This window comes from Leptidea sinapis, chromosome 30 (assembly GCF_905404315.1).
Source record: "Leptidea sinapis chromosome 30, ilLepSina1.1, whole genome shotgun sequence".
NCBI lineage: Eukaryota > Metazoa > Arthropoda > Insecta > Lepidoptera > Pieridae > Leptidea > Leptidea sinapis.
In genome coordinates this window covers 8,852,051-8,866,816 of record NC_066294.1, presented here as the reverse complement: position 1 = coordinate 8,866,816, position 14,766 = coordinate 8,852,051, and the positions used below count along the sequence as shown (strand labels likewise).

Sequence of the window (14,766 nt, the reverse complement as noted above, 5' to 3'; positions counted from 1 at the left end):
TGCAAGAGAATGTGGGCGGCGGTGATCACTTAACACCAGGTGTACGGGTACGCTCGTCTTGTCTTGTCCTCCTCATCCATCAAAAAAATGCTAATTTAAAAACTTCCCGCCTTACCTCTCCAATAGATCAAAATACCCTCAAGAAAAATTTCGTGATGAAGTACCCTATTTTCACGAAATTTTTAGACTTCTAGGCAAAGTTGTATTTATCATAAGTGATTAGGTACTGCTTTCGTGTTTTGATTTATCAAATTATGGAATGAACTTTCTTCAGCGCACCCAATAAACGAATAGAATTACTTATTTGGACTATAACCAATATGTGACAGGTGTAGATACAGACTGTAGATACATTCTGCGACCAGATCGGGAATCTACGCGTAGGACAGCTTATTTGACATACAGCTGAACTCATCAACATTGTGGTAGGTTACCAGTACAATGTTGATGAGCTTTTCCAAAACTTACGAGAGAATCGGGTACCTGTATTTTTCGATTCTTGAGATATTGATGTAGTATATAAACCGATACGACACGAATAACAAAACTAGGAAAATAAAATGAATAGTTAATTTCAAATCACAAAGTATAGTGCGTTCTTTTGTTGCATTTTATGATATTTTATTTTGTTCACAACCCGTTTTTTCAACATTATTAGTCTGTCTAAGAGAAGAGTTTTCAACATTTTTAAGTAAAGCCAATAAAGCATGGACCGTAGTGATGTCCCTATTAGCGATGACGTGGTGAATCCAAAAAATCACGCTTATGTTTTTTTGGAATCGTTTCTTTCTATGTGCTTCAGATCGCGTTATTCTGGTTCCGATGCCTTAATTATTATGACATATACTGAAAGACAAACGGACTCTTCCGAAGAATCATCTATCCCTAATAAACACGACAGCGATTAGATTACTGAATCCAAAATTTGTATATGTATAGTTTATTCTAATAAAATGTTTTGAACCCCTGAAACTTTGTTTAAATTCTTTATCTCTTCTCGTTGGCCTTATTATAGATGTTTCGTATTGGCACGGTGAACGTACGGGGGCCGGGAGCGTCGCGTGCGGGCACGGCGAGCACGAGGCCCGTCACAGCTCACCGAGCGGCCGGCTTCACGTCCGCCACCAGAGACACCAGCGCCAAAGACGAGAAGAAGGAAGACACGTGAGCACTTTATCTATATCCACAATGATCTTTATTTAAACTTTCGTCCAAAACAATTTACCAATGTTGCCTATCATGTTGTAAACAATCTCATGTCGTTATCATCCCTAAAATATGGTCGAGGGAGGCAATGACTGGTCCATGGCGATACTCGTTTAACGGCCGTTCCCAATATTCAGTCTATCTCTCCGGATGTGGCCTACTTGAGATATAAATCGTAACTATCGTTGACTTTTCTGTCCTGATAAACTTATCAACGGTAACTCACCTTATCCGTACACGCTGTCAATGGGAGGACGTATAGCTTACCAGCGATAGAAGTTTGTATGGAAATTGCAATTCACGCGTCCCAATATAAGGCGATAAGAATGACTAATCAAGTATATTGGGACAGCTTCAGATTATTGACAGCTAATTACTGACAGTAGAAGGTATTAATTTATCTCTACCTATAGCTGGTATATTCGGAACGGCCGTAAAGCATTGAGTATTTGACATTTGAGTACTTATTTTCGTTGCACCAATTTACATAGATCGTAATTAAAATGTATATTTTAAAGAGTGGTAAGTGGATTCTTTCCACTTCTTCTCATTAAAACTCAAGCCAAGTGGTGGTAATTGTAAATCGGTATAGAAAAACTTTTGAAATTCATAAGTTTTATATACTGGACCTAAGTGATTGAAGCGATTGTCGCAACACCCTTATTTATAGTTCCATATTTCTGTGGTTCTACTTGTTATACAATGTGTCCACTGGGAAAGTTTAATTTTCAACAGTAAGAAAAACAAGCATTTTGGATGGAATTTAATATTTATTGGAACGAATAAAAAGGTGGGTTTCATTTTCTAAAGATAATGACGTCTAAATGCGTATTCGTACAGTCTCTTGTTATCGAGTCTGTAAGTTGTTTAAAACTCTTACAGAGGTGCGGAGAAATGTTTTTGATTTCTGTTTTGATATTTCCTTTAAGATCATTACCTGTCAGCGGCTGCTTTGAATAAACTTTAGATAACCAGGCCAGGTCTCTAAACCGGGATATCAGTTTCTGGGGAAAAAGCGTCTGGATCGCGGTCATTGTATCCCTCGCGGTATGGGCGGTGGCGCCATCTTGCTGAAACCACGTGTTTCTGTTAAAGCGTGAATCTCTTTCAACGATAGGACGAAAACAAGTTTCAATAATGATGACATACCGTTCCGACTTCCGGCATCCTGTATGTTATCGCAAAATACAATAGCATCTAACAACTTATATAATCTCAGGATAGAAGACAAAGTCAAGCAAATGGAAGCTCGAATTATGTCTCTTGTCGAAGAATCGTGCATGCTTAGTGCGCGGCCAGCGGCAGAAGACAATGCTGACGAGCAAAAGAGGGAAAATAATCTTGCTCAGGTATAAAGTATTCATGCCTACACAAATAAAATTTGAACGGGATGCGGGACTCTCGCGACCTCTCGCATTCCGTGCGAGTGCGACGGAGCTAACCATTCTAGTGACGTATCGTCCTAAAATCTTGTATGCTTTGTTCAACTCTCAGGTTGTGGCTTCATCTACAGGATCCACTTTACAGTTGATAACCTGCTCAACCCCAATATTTGCATATTAGGAGATTAACTTGATATGTCGCACTTGCAAATCTAAACAATTTGTTTTTAAAGTGATAACCCTCACTTCTAGGATTATTATTAAAGAAATAATCTCTATAAAATTTTTAGGCCTTTTTACTTAGCAATTGTAACTGGAGAGCTCATTGCGATACAGTGGCAGGCAAAATAAATAAGTTTTATTTTCGCTTTGAGAAGGCTCAGACAAACTGTATCCTTTAATGCTGCACTTACTTAATACCACGGTTATACTCGTATTGTTTCAGTTTTACGGTACGGGTTAATACTATGGGGAGATCCCACGAATATTTCAAATGTTTTTCTGACACAAAAATGTGCTTAAGAGCTTTATGTAATGTCAGTCCTTTAGAATCGTGTAGACCATTATTCAAAAAGTACCGTCTGTTAACGCTTACTAGTCTATATATATTAGAAATTAGTATGTTCATTAAAAACATGGTGAACTTTTTAAACCAGCAAAATCCATATTAGGATTAAGAGATCCAACTCGCCTTTTGATGCCATACTGTAGAACAGCGCTTCATCAAAATAACGAAAATTATAATATAAATTATAAGGATCTTTAAGAACCTTCCAAAAAATATTAGAGAGAAACCTAAGACAATAATGCATAAAAAGATAATATCATGGCTAATAGATAAATGCTTCTATAGCTTAAAAAAATCCTTAGCCAAAAATAATGGCATTCAAATGTTATTATTTGAGAGGTACCTTATTTGATACCTACCATCAAATATTTGTATGTCATCTTGCATCTACCAATTGTTAAAAACTAAATGACCTATATAATTCGTACGTCACACATTGTTCGCCAAGAGAACACACGAGACTGGCTCGATTATACAAATATACAAAAAGCTGTACAAATATGTGCAGATGTTAGTGAATATTTGTGTCAATATTCTAAGGTTAGAAAGGTAATGAATAACACGAAGCGTATGTTACAAAATTTGAAAGATACCATTGAGTGTCAAGATGCCTCGCACACAAGCATCTTTACAAATACACACTACACGCAGAGGAGACCAATTCTTAATCTAAGATTGTCATATTGAAATGCAGATGAATTGACGAAGGGCATTAAATCTGGATTTCAAATAATACAAAATACTTAAGATATCGTTAGACTTATTTTTAATTGAGTCTCGGCTATTGTAATAGTTTGAGCTATATTGTCGAAAATGATGTTCGAAAAATTATACAATACAATACAAGATATAGCATGTTTTCGTCGCATTTGCAAAAAAAAACAGATAGTTTTTTTAAATAAATACCGTGGCTTTTGTACACTGGTGAAGGGTCAAGATATTTCAAGTTAAGTAAACATATCTTGTCGCTTCACGAGTACCTTTCTACCAAGCACGTAGCTAAATCTGGTTAAGCTTCGAGTAAGCTCTCGCACCATGCCCTACCAGATTCTACAACCACAATAAATGCAAGTTTTTAATAATATATGAAAGGTTTTTAAAAATTTCAGACTAAATTTACGCACATATGTGTAAGATATAACATTATAATTACCCTTGTAAAACAAATATTTTAAATATTTCATTTATTTATAAGAAAAAATTACGAAACGAGCATGGCGTTCACTTGATGGGTGGGCCAATTTTTGAGCACTTAGGTCGACACTTTGAGACATGTTAAGTTAACCAATGGCGGCTCAATGGAGGCTCCTTTGCACAATATGCCGGCTAGATTATGGGTACCACAACACCTCTGTCGTGAAGCAGTAATGTGTAAATACACAAATAAAATTTGAACACAAAATTTTATGAACGATGCGGGACTCGCTTAATCTTACGCTGTCTGCGAACTAACGAAAATGAATTCATTTATGATTTGAGCGTCTACAATTTCATCAATATAAATAAACATTAAAATTCTATCGTTTTTATTCTTCAATTAAATGAAAGTAACTTAGGTTAGGAAGCTTAATCACGTTTTCGGAATTGTAATTGAGGGAGTGTCTAAGAATAGGTAATTTTTGTCTACTTCAGTTCTCCTTCAGAACGAAAACGGCAAAGCCTTATACATAACATACTTAGTCAAATAGTAAGGTACTTATGTGTATTGTATTTTCAATCTAGAGTTCAGTTTTTTCATACATTTTAAAAGAGTTTTATTTAAAATTGTTACAATAAACACGATAACGAAATGAAATTTCAGGCCCTCGCGAAAGCTCAGGAAGCGTCTGCACTAGAAAGACAACTGATAAGAATGCAAGAGCAGGCGAATTTAGGAGACTCACACAATCTGGATCTAACGTTTTGTGTAAGACCATAAATTACAGATATTTTATAATTATTTAAAGTTCTTCAAATGGGCTGGCCCAGAACACAGAGATTCAATAGAAAATTTGGAAGCCCGAAAGAATGTTTCACCTTCGCACGACACGCCACAAGTTAGGATATCATCCCCACCATCTGGATGTGTGGCGGTCCTCCACAGTGCGGTTTTCAAGGAGCTTTCTTCCTCGTACTACGAAGCTGTGGAATGAGCTTCCTTGTGCGGTGTTTCCGGGACGATACGACATGGGTACCTTCAAGAAAAGCGCGTAGGAACACCTTCCTTAAAGGCCGGCAACGCTCTTGTGATTCCTCTGGTGTTGCAAGAGAGTGTGGGCGGCGGTGATCACTTAACACCAAGTGACCCGATTTTGGTCTTGAATTATTTGTGGAGGTCCAGAGAAGGTTTAAAAGGTGAATAAATATGAAAATGCTCGAAATTAAATAAAAACAACAACCTTGTTTTTCCTTTGATGTGGCCCCTGTCGTGCAGAAATCAAATTGAAAGAATAGGTTAATATGAATAACTAAATAGAATCTTTACATCTTTCTAACTTTCTCAGGAGGTAAAAAAACAAACTTTAATTTAATTATTGATTTCTTCTCATTACTCTATATGGCAATACAACGTTTGCTGGGTCAGCTTGTTTACTAATAATATTTATGTACTAATGTTTTCCACAGTTTGTCACCGGCAAATATGAGGTTAAGTGATCAATCGCTTCACTGCCTTTAGGTACGTTTATGTCATTACGTCATAGTCTACCATACTTATTATTGTCTGCCACAGGTCCTCTGCAATCTCGCAGATCAGTACGCTCTCAATGAAATGTACACCGAAGCACTTAACACTTACCAGCTGCTTACAAAAAACAAACTATTCCCTCATGCCAACAGACTTAAAGTAAGTTAACCTTCGCGTTTATTGAGAAATGACAAACTTACAAAATGTTGGACAAGTGTTACCAAAATTGTTGTTTTAGGTAAACATGGGCAATATACATTTCAAAATGGGAGAACATCCGAAAGCTCTGAAATTGTATCGTATGGCGTTGGATCAAACACCGACTGCTGAAAAGGATCTAAGGTAAGGAACTTCTGCTATAATATAGCTATAATGGATTCAAAAAACCCAAATGCATTTCTGTGTATTTTGAACCCTAAAACAAAAAAACATCATACCCGATTGCACTTAACATAAGAATCACTGGGAGGCTCCTTTGCACCGGATGCCGGCTAGATTATGGGTATCACAACGGCGTGTATTTCTGCCGTGAAGCAGTCTGAAGGGCGACGTAGCTAGTGAAAATACTGGGCAAATGAGACTTGACATCTTATGTCTCATGGTGACGAGCGCAGTTGGAGTATCGCTCAGAATGTTTGGGTTATTCAATAAACTTCAGCGGCACTGTATTGTAATGGGTAGGGCGTATCAATGACCATCAGCTGAACGTCCTGCTCCTCTCGTCCCTTATTTTCATTGAAAACATTGCTAAACTTGCTAAATCGACGCTTATAAGAGTTAAATCCGTTCAAAAAATTAGAATTGAGACCTTAATAGTTTTAGGCGCTTTAAGAAGTTTATTGCAAACGGGAACCCGACTAATAGGGGTAGGTAGTTATAGAATAGCAGCTCATTGTATTTTTAACAATATTTTTAAACACAAGAAATTTTGTAGCAGCCGGGATCCATTCTAGAAAGTTCAGTCTACTAACTTTCTAGAAGTGATCTGTAAAGTCATATAGGTAGTATGTGCTCTCGATTAACTAAACCTCCATTTCTGACGCAGTTGCGTAACAAGAAAAATACATAACACAAAAATATTCTACATTTTACACTACGTGCGTATACAGGTTTCAGAAGGGTTGAAGGATATAAAAAATTAAGTCGGAACAATTAGTGACGACGAAGTGTATAATATAAAACTACTTACATGATTTGCTATTGCTACTCTGACTTGCTTTAGGACAACATACAAGGTATATTTATGTGTAATATGTATATTTGAGGTACACTATATAATAACTGGTTTACTTATCACAGACAATTAGGCCCGGTATCCACCAAAGCGGAGAGGGAAGGAGATGTATTTTGATAATCAGATTTCGTTATTTCGACATTTCCTCTCCGCTGTGGTGGAAACAGCCTGACAGCTTCGCGGCTTACCTCCTCTCGTCTCCTCTCCTCTCCGCTTTGGTGGATACCGGGCTTAACTAAAGGAATTTTTGGAAAAGAAAAATAAAGGACAGTCAAAAAAATTTTCCAACGAAATATCAAATCGTTGACAATTTTCAATGTAATTTATAAATTGCTAGAAAAACGTCGCACGCTCCGCTTAGTCCTCCGGAAGAATTTTTATAATTACTATAAGTACTTTCATTAGTAAACAGTAGTATTATTGTTGTTAGCGAGTAAGAATTTTTGGAAAGTTTAATATTTGTAAATCTGTTATTGTCCAGTACTTATTTATGGTCTCTTAACTATTATTAGATATTATTTACAGAGTTGCTCGAATTGTTCGGGACCCAGTCCTCTGTTAACGGCTAGATCATTCGGCATTGCGTAGAGACATCGATTTATTTTGGGTCTTATATCGCATTATTCATATAATCATTTATCATGGGGAGTGTTCCGAAGAGCTATTTGAACTGATTCCTGCCACCGAATTCCACCTTCGCACGACACGCCACAAACTAAAATATCATCCCCACCATCCGGACGTGTGGTGTTCCTCCACAGTGCGGTTTTCAAAGATTTTTCTTCCACGTACAAACCAGCTGTTGTGTGTTTCAAGCAAGTGTTTCAAATACGATACGACATGGGTATCTTCAAAACAAGCGAGTACACTTATCTAAAAGGCCGGCAAGCTCCTATGATTCCTCTGGTGTTGCGAGAGAATGTGCGTGGCGGTGATTTCTTAATATCAGGTGACCTGTACGCTCGTTTGTCCCCTTTCTTTCTTCAAAAAAACTTTTCTACATGTCCCGACCATTTTTTAATTATTAATAACTATCCGTGTATGATATGTCCAGAATGAAGGTAATGCACAACATCGGCCTGCTACTGGTACGGATGGGAAAGTTCCGCGACGCTGTGACTAACTTCCAACACATCATGCAGGAGCAAGGCGACTTTCAAACAGGCAATATAAATATTTACAATAATCCCGAAAGCGTTTTAAGGCGGGGATACACATGCCAGTAAAGCTGGCATGAAAGTTAAGTGGCATTTATAAGTAAATTGCACACTGCGGATACATTTGCAACTAATACTAGCATGCATGTTCTGCCCTTGCATGCGAGTAATACCATCGCGTATACACAGGACAGTTCGTGAGACAACTCGTACCTATTCTTGTGCGCTAAAAATGGATAACATGGATAATCGAAGTGAATTAAACAAAATCAACGAGTCAGCTACTGGCATGCCCGTAGCTATCGCGTCTATTCCCTATCCCTCAACGGGCATGCAAGTTAATCAAATGTTGTGCTTGCTACATGTATGCCAGTTACAGGCATACCAGTTACAGCAAACTACGGACATTTGTATCCCCAGCTATATGCTCTGTAAGTGCAGTGTACGTCGTATGTGTAATAATCTTCCACGTGCAAAAAAAGGATAGCTCCATGCATTGTGCATGCAGGTACAACCAGACTGAGGAATGAGTTTCCTTTCGTCTTGTTTCCAGGACGATACGACATGGGCACCTTAAAATAAGTGTGGGTGTGATGGCTAACTGTCGAATCGCTCATGTAACTGTAGTTACTAAGTTACAGTTCTTGGAAAGTTAAAATCATCGATCACCCTATGAGCGTATAGCTAATATGCCAAGAAGTTTACTAGTTTTTCTTTATTTCTATAAAAAAACAAGCGAAATGCGCGTGTGATGTCATAAGTCATTACATTACGCGCCGCTATCAGTGTTGTGTATGGACGTCACTGTGTTCACAGCAAAAGCGATCTTTTGTGGTCAGAGTAACAGATTTATTTGGTAAGATATTTTTTTATTATAACTCTAGTGCAGCGAACGGACGTGTGCTTCTCATACAATTATTAGATAAATAAAAGCAAGCAAAGGAGGAACTGATTAACTTTTAAATTATGGGGTTATTATTATGTTATGAAACATAGAAATAATCTGTTGATTATTTCTATGTCAGTCATTCAGTCTATGATAAGTTCTTGGAACTCAAAGAAACAAATTGTACATTTAAACTATCTCGGGATCTCCTTAATCGCATATCTCCTTTGTACCAGTCGGAGGCTTCTTTGCACTGGATGTCGGCTAGATTATGGGTGCCACAATGGCGCCTTTTTCTGCCGTGAAGCAGTAACGACCAGTCTCGTCGGCGACCGGCGCGCGTGGATATCCATAGTTTTGTCTCCCCAAGATTGTTTAGCGGCCGTGTAAGTCGTGTGTATGTGTGAGTGCGTCTGGCGCTCTAGTATTAAGTTAAAGTACTGTTCTCTTACCGCATCGTACGGTTCAGTGTCATACACATGGACTATAAATTTATAACATTATGAAGTTAAAATGTTTTAAATATACTTAAAATGTAAATACTTCAGGAAGGTATTTAATATTTGGAAATTGTAAGACTTAATTGACTGTAGAAGTTGATTATCAATCCAATGCTACGTGCATTACAAAATATCAATTAAATATTCCATACATTTTAGGTCTACACCTGGTACTCTGTTCAGTTGCGCTAGACGACGCCGAGGGTGGGAAGGCAGCCTTTCATTCCATGCTCGATGTAGAGCCTCCTAACTACCATCACGACATAGCTATCGATGACGTGAGTCTTGCTTATAAATGGGACAGGAGAACCACACCGTTGAATAACTGAAAATATAACCTAGTAACACATGTTTTTAAATAGTATCGGTTAAAATCGTAATGTTAATGTTTTTATAACGCGAAGGTAAGCTAGCTGACACATAAAATAATGGTGTTTAATTTTTTTTTTGTAATAATCAAGCTATAAGGAGATTTGCTGAGTGCTGATACTATATAGGCAAGTTGACAATGTCTACTGCATTATGACCCTAAATAATTAATGTACTGTATAAAATATAATATAACGAACTAGATTATGACAGTTCGAACTTCAGTTGTCACGGAATATACCAAAGATAGAATTACAACTACGGCCATTTTCAATAACCTATCTATCCTTAGTTTAACTTACTAGAGGTAGATAAATCTATCCTTTTACGCTGTAATGTAAGTAACATTGCAATAACCTATTGACAGATAGCATTGGACCATAATTATATTGGACATAACTGTCATTAAACGGTGAAAGCAATGTATCCGTAAGTTAAACTAAGGATAGTTAGTTTATAGAAAACGGCCGCTAGACTATGAGTTCTTATTATCACCTGTCTCGTTCGCCTAAGCGAACTCGGACCCTAAGGTCCGAGTTTTGAAACTAGCGAGTGTTGACATCGCACTTAAAAACGGTCACGAAATTATACGCGAAACACTTCAATATTTTGGCTTTAAAACCTAGCGCTTTTTGGACTAAAGCAACTACGACTAGTTAGATCTTCACTTTCACCTTGCTGGAAAATAAATTTATTTATTTATTGTTAATAAGAACGGCCTATAACCAATTACACTTGTTAACACAGAAAATAATATTGTTCACAAATAAAATAAGCATTTTTTTATGGAATAGGAGGACAAACGAGCTTACGGGTCACCTGTTGTTAAGTGATCACCGCCGCCCACAATCTCTTGCAACACCAGAGGAATCACAGGAGCGTTGCCGGCCTTTAAGGAAGGTGTACGCGCTTTTTTTGAAGGTACCCATGTCGTATCGTCCCGGAAACACCGCACAAGGAAGCTCATTCCCCAGCTTTGTAGTACGTGGAAGAAAGGCATTAAAATAAAATCCAATAATTAACAGTAAAATTTTAATGATGAAGCAAATGTGTGTGCAATATCCAATGCACCTGCATGTACATCTCATGATTTCTTACCAAAATACATTTTTAACGTTTTTACATTACTTAAAATGTCCCCATTGACAGGAGAACGACGCGTACGAGTGCGTAGTCCGAGACGTGGTCCGTGGTGACCGACTGTCACGTTGGTCAAGGGCTGGTGCCTCACATGCTGACCGCTGTCTGGCGCTAGCAGCGGCCGCGCTCGAGAGACCGCCGAGCCGGCACGCACTGCGAGATGAAGATTCTGGGTTCATTTTATATTCATTTTGTCAATGACGTTCATAATACATAATCAAATCAAATCAAAATCACTTTATTTATGTAGGTCAAATAAAATTTCTTATTGAATCTACTGCTACTTCCTAAAGGTTTGAGCTAATGAGAAGAAACAGCGAGAAATTCATTTTTAAATCATGATTTACGTTTTCATCGTTTTACAAATCATTTCAATTACAATATAATAGAATATGTAAAGTGATGAAATAAACATACTCAAACGTCAAATTGTCAATTCCCTACACGAGTAAGTCAAAAAAGTAAATGTAAATTAATACAAACCAAAAGTTATTGAGTACAATAGCTGCATCATCCACACACACCGTAAATAAATAAACGGTATTCTGTAAGCATTTTATAAGCGAATATAAATAAAAAATATATACATATATATATATACATACATATATACAAAGACAACGTAACCACACCTTTCTCCATAGTCGTGTATCAACTGTCCGAATCAAATCGGAACTGAATAAATGTTTTACATTGCTGTTTATTGACCAAGAATATTTAAAACAACCGGAGAAAATGCGGCAATGTATAGATATAGCAGCCGAAGTTTATTATGGTGTTATTTGTGGCATGTTCCATATTTCGGCCTCGTTTTAATATGACGTGATTGGTCTATTTGTATAGAACTTAATAGAATTCTGTAAAAATATTTACTGATTGAACATTATTATAGATACAAGATCAATTTAACTTATAGTACTATTGCAATCGAATTAATTTTTTACTTGCTACTTTATTTATTACACGTTACCGTAACTAACTAAAAAATCGCTTCTACAACCTTGCAACACCGGACTATAAGAGGTTCTAGATTGAGATTTTTTTTAAAGTTTTATAGTTCGTTGATAACTAAAGACAATTTGTGAGTTCTCCTCAGTATAAATTCGGCTAAGATTTCTCTTCAATCAATTCGATACGTGTTTCGCCACTGCACGAGGCATCCTCAGAAGATGTTGACTCGCCAAATTCGAATTTCGAATTGATTAAAGACAAATGATAGCAAAAATTTGGATAATTATGGACAACCAAAAAATAACGCGTAATTCAATAAAAAATAAAATGCTAACTTGTAGAAGCGCTTCTTGGTGCGTGGAGGCACTTCGTGGATATTCAGGCGGCGGCGCTGGGACGCGTCTAGAGCTCGGCAGTGCGCTTGCATCGCTTCGCAGCGCCACAGCGGCCGGCGGAGGGGGAACGGCTGCGGGTGTTAAAGCGCTGCAGAGGCTGAAAACGGTGGCGCGCTCTCACCCCAACGACCGAGTGTTGAGGGCAGAGGCCAACGCAGACGCGGCTTTCATTGCTTACGCTGTTAGTTTCTTTTTTTTATGCTTATGGATATGCCGCAATTGTCTTTTCTCTTTATTGTAATTTTTTGTTATGGCAAACTATAGTGCAGATAGTTCCTGTAGAAATAGTGAGATACCTATAGACAACATACGTATTGGTATCTGATTGGCTAATCTAATGCAAATTGACTCTCGCACCGGTTAATAACCAATTGTCACCGAGCATCGAACACAATCGTACGCATTAATAATTTATCAGTGGTCAACGGCCTAATCACATCGCGTAAATACTCGGTGTAACCAATTCCTCCACCAAACGCAGAGCGAACACAGTAACACAAAAAGCACCAGGAGTTTCTAGAGGATTAGCGGGAGCCCTAGCTGCAGACCATCTCTTCCTCGAACCTCAGGTATGTCTGTCTATTGTTGGTCAGAAGGCCGCCATAGCTAGTGAAATCACTTGGCAAATGAGACCTAACATCTTATGTCTCAAGGTGAAGAGCGCAGTTGTAGTGGCGCTCAGAATTTTTGGGGGTTTTCAAGAATCCTGAGCGGTACTGCATTGTTATGGGCAGGGCATATCAATTACTTTGAGCTGACCGTCCTGCTCGTCTCGTCCCTTATTTTCATAAAAAAAACGTATCGCGTGGCGTCATTAATTGCGCACAACCCAGACCACCAGCGTTTTTTGACCCTCTTTTTACAACTGTTGCGTAAAATACTATAATAATATGAGTCAGGAGTACGGGCGCTCTCGTCGAGGAATGCTATGGTCAGACCGATTGACACCATGTTAGTATCTGCTCATTAGTTTTCTAAAATAAAACCATTTCAGCTCAGCAAATGGTCGGAGGCCCGATCTCTCAGCGAGGCAGCATGTCGCGACGATCCTTACTCGTGCGCGGCTCGAGTGACAGCGGCCCTGTCAGAGTTGGCAGCGAGTAATGGCGCCGATGACACCGTACCAGCCGTTGTCAACCAACTGTCGGCTGCCACCCATCTCGACCCAGCTAACGTCATTGCTATGCACGATCTAGGTATTAAGATTAGATTAGATCAATTAGGTTCTTCTTCGTTCTTCTTAGCTATAATTCTTTAGAAGTTGGGCAGGAGTATCGAAAGAAAAAAACAAATAAAGAAAAATGTTTATTTGTGACTTTATAGTACCTACTGTAAATATAAAAATCTTAATAATAATAACCAAGAATGGTCCTTCCAGCAAGACTCGGCGCCGGGTCATAAAGCTCGGTCTACGCAATCTTGGTTGGAAACGAACGTTTCGGACTTCATCAGAGCTGAAGACTGGCTGTCGTCTAATCCCGATCTTTATCCGCTGCGTTATGATTTATGGTCAGTTTTAGAGAGTATGGCTTGCTCTAAACGCCATGATAGTTTGGAGTCCCTAAAACAATCCGTACGATTGGTAGTGAAGAATTTTCCCATGGAAAGAGTGCGTGGTTCTATTGATAACCGACCTCAACGTTTAAAGGACTGTTTTGCAGCCAATGGAGACCACTTGGAATAAGCTTTTTATTTTTGAAATTGTTTTATATTTATGTATTAAAAACTAACGCACTGTAAAAGTACATGTTATTTGCAATAGAAAATTTATTTTAAGCTATTGCATAGCGTCTATAGCGGGCCTTGAGCGTGGAGACCGAATCCAGAAATTCCGTAACGAAAATAACCTAACACTTACTAGATCTATATAGATATTTCGCCACGGTAATTATAGTTGCCGCGGAACAGCGGTTATCACGTATGCTTTGTGTGCAGAAGGTCCCAGGTTCGAGCCTGGGGTTACGTCTTGATTTTTTTTAATTTCATTATTTTTTTTCACGTTTTTTTAATTTTTATTATTATGACAAGCATTTTTATTTAGTCTCACTTGTCCCGTTGTCTGTCTGTAATCAAATCTTGCAAGTAAAAATTTACTCACTTCCTGTTTGCTTTTTTTAATTAATTTTATCAAAAAAAATACTGCATAAATAAAATAAATAAATAATTATAATTGCATAAGTTGATAAAAAATGCTATGCAATAGCTTTACCGCGGCAGCCCCCAAGTGCCACACGTCTTTTATTTTTTTATTTCATTTATGGCAAGACTATAGATGTTAATCGATACGTAGATTAGTGAATCAGTATAATTGTT

General features: G+C 37.9%; 1 protein-coding gene across 3 annotated transcripts in view; it reads left to right on the top strand.

Moving 5' to 3' along the window:
- The window catches only part of LOC126973684 (intraflagellar transport protein 88 homolog), a 43,479-nt gene that overhangs the window by 1,542 nt on the left and 27,171 nt on the right, over window positions 1–14,766 (top strand). The window contains exons 2-11 of one of the 3 annotated variants that reach the window (XM_050820999.1): window positions 1,016–1,164; window positions 2,426–2,555; window positions 4,958–5,062; window positions 5,867–5,980; window positions 6,060–6,163; window positions 8,110–8,219; window positions 9,758–9,876; window positions 11,117–11,280; window positions 12,400–12,634; window positions 13,448–13,649. In XM_050820999.1, coding sequence (XP_050676956.1) covers window positions 1,016–1,164; window positions 2,426–2,555; window positions 4,958–5,062; window positions 5,867–5,980; window positions 6,060–6,163; window positions 8,110–8,219; window positions 9,758–9,876; window positions 11,117–11,280; window positions 12,400–12,634; window positions 13,448–13,649 — 1,432 coding nt within the window. Of the gene's footprint in view, window positions 1–676; window positions 1,165–2,425; window positions 2,556–4,957; window positions 5,063–5,866; window positions 5,981–6,059; window positions 6,164–8,109; window positions 8,220–9,360; window positions 9,485–9,757; window positions 9,877–11,116; window positions 11,281–12,399; window positions 12,635–13,447; window positions 13,650–14,766 lie in introns of those variants that run through there. The other 2 variants (XM_050821000.1, XM_050821001.1) reach the window with 2 other exon arrangements.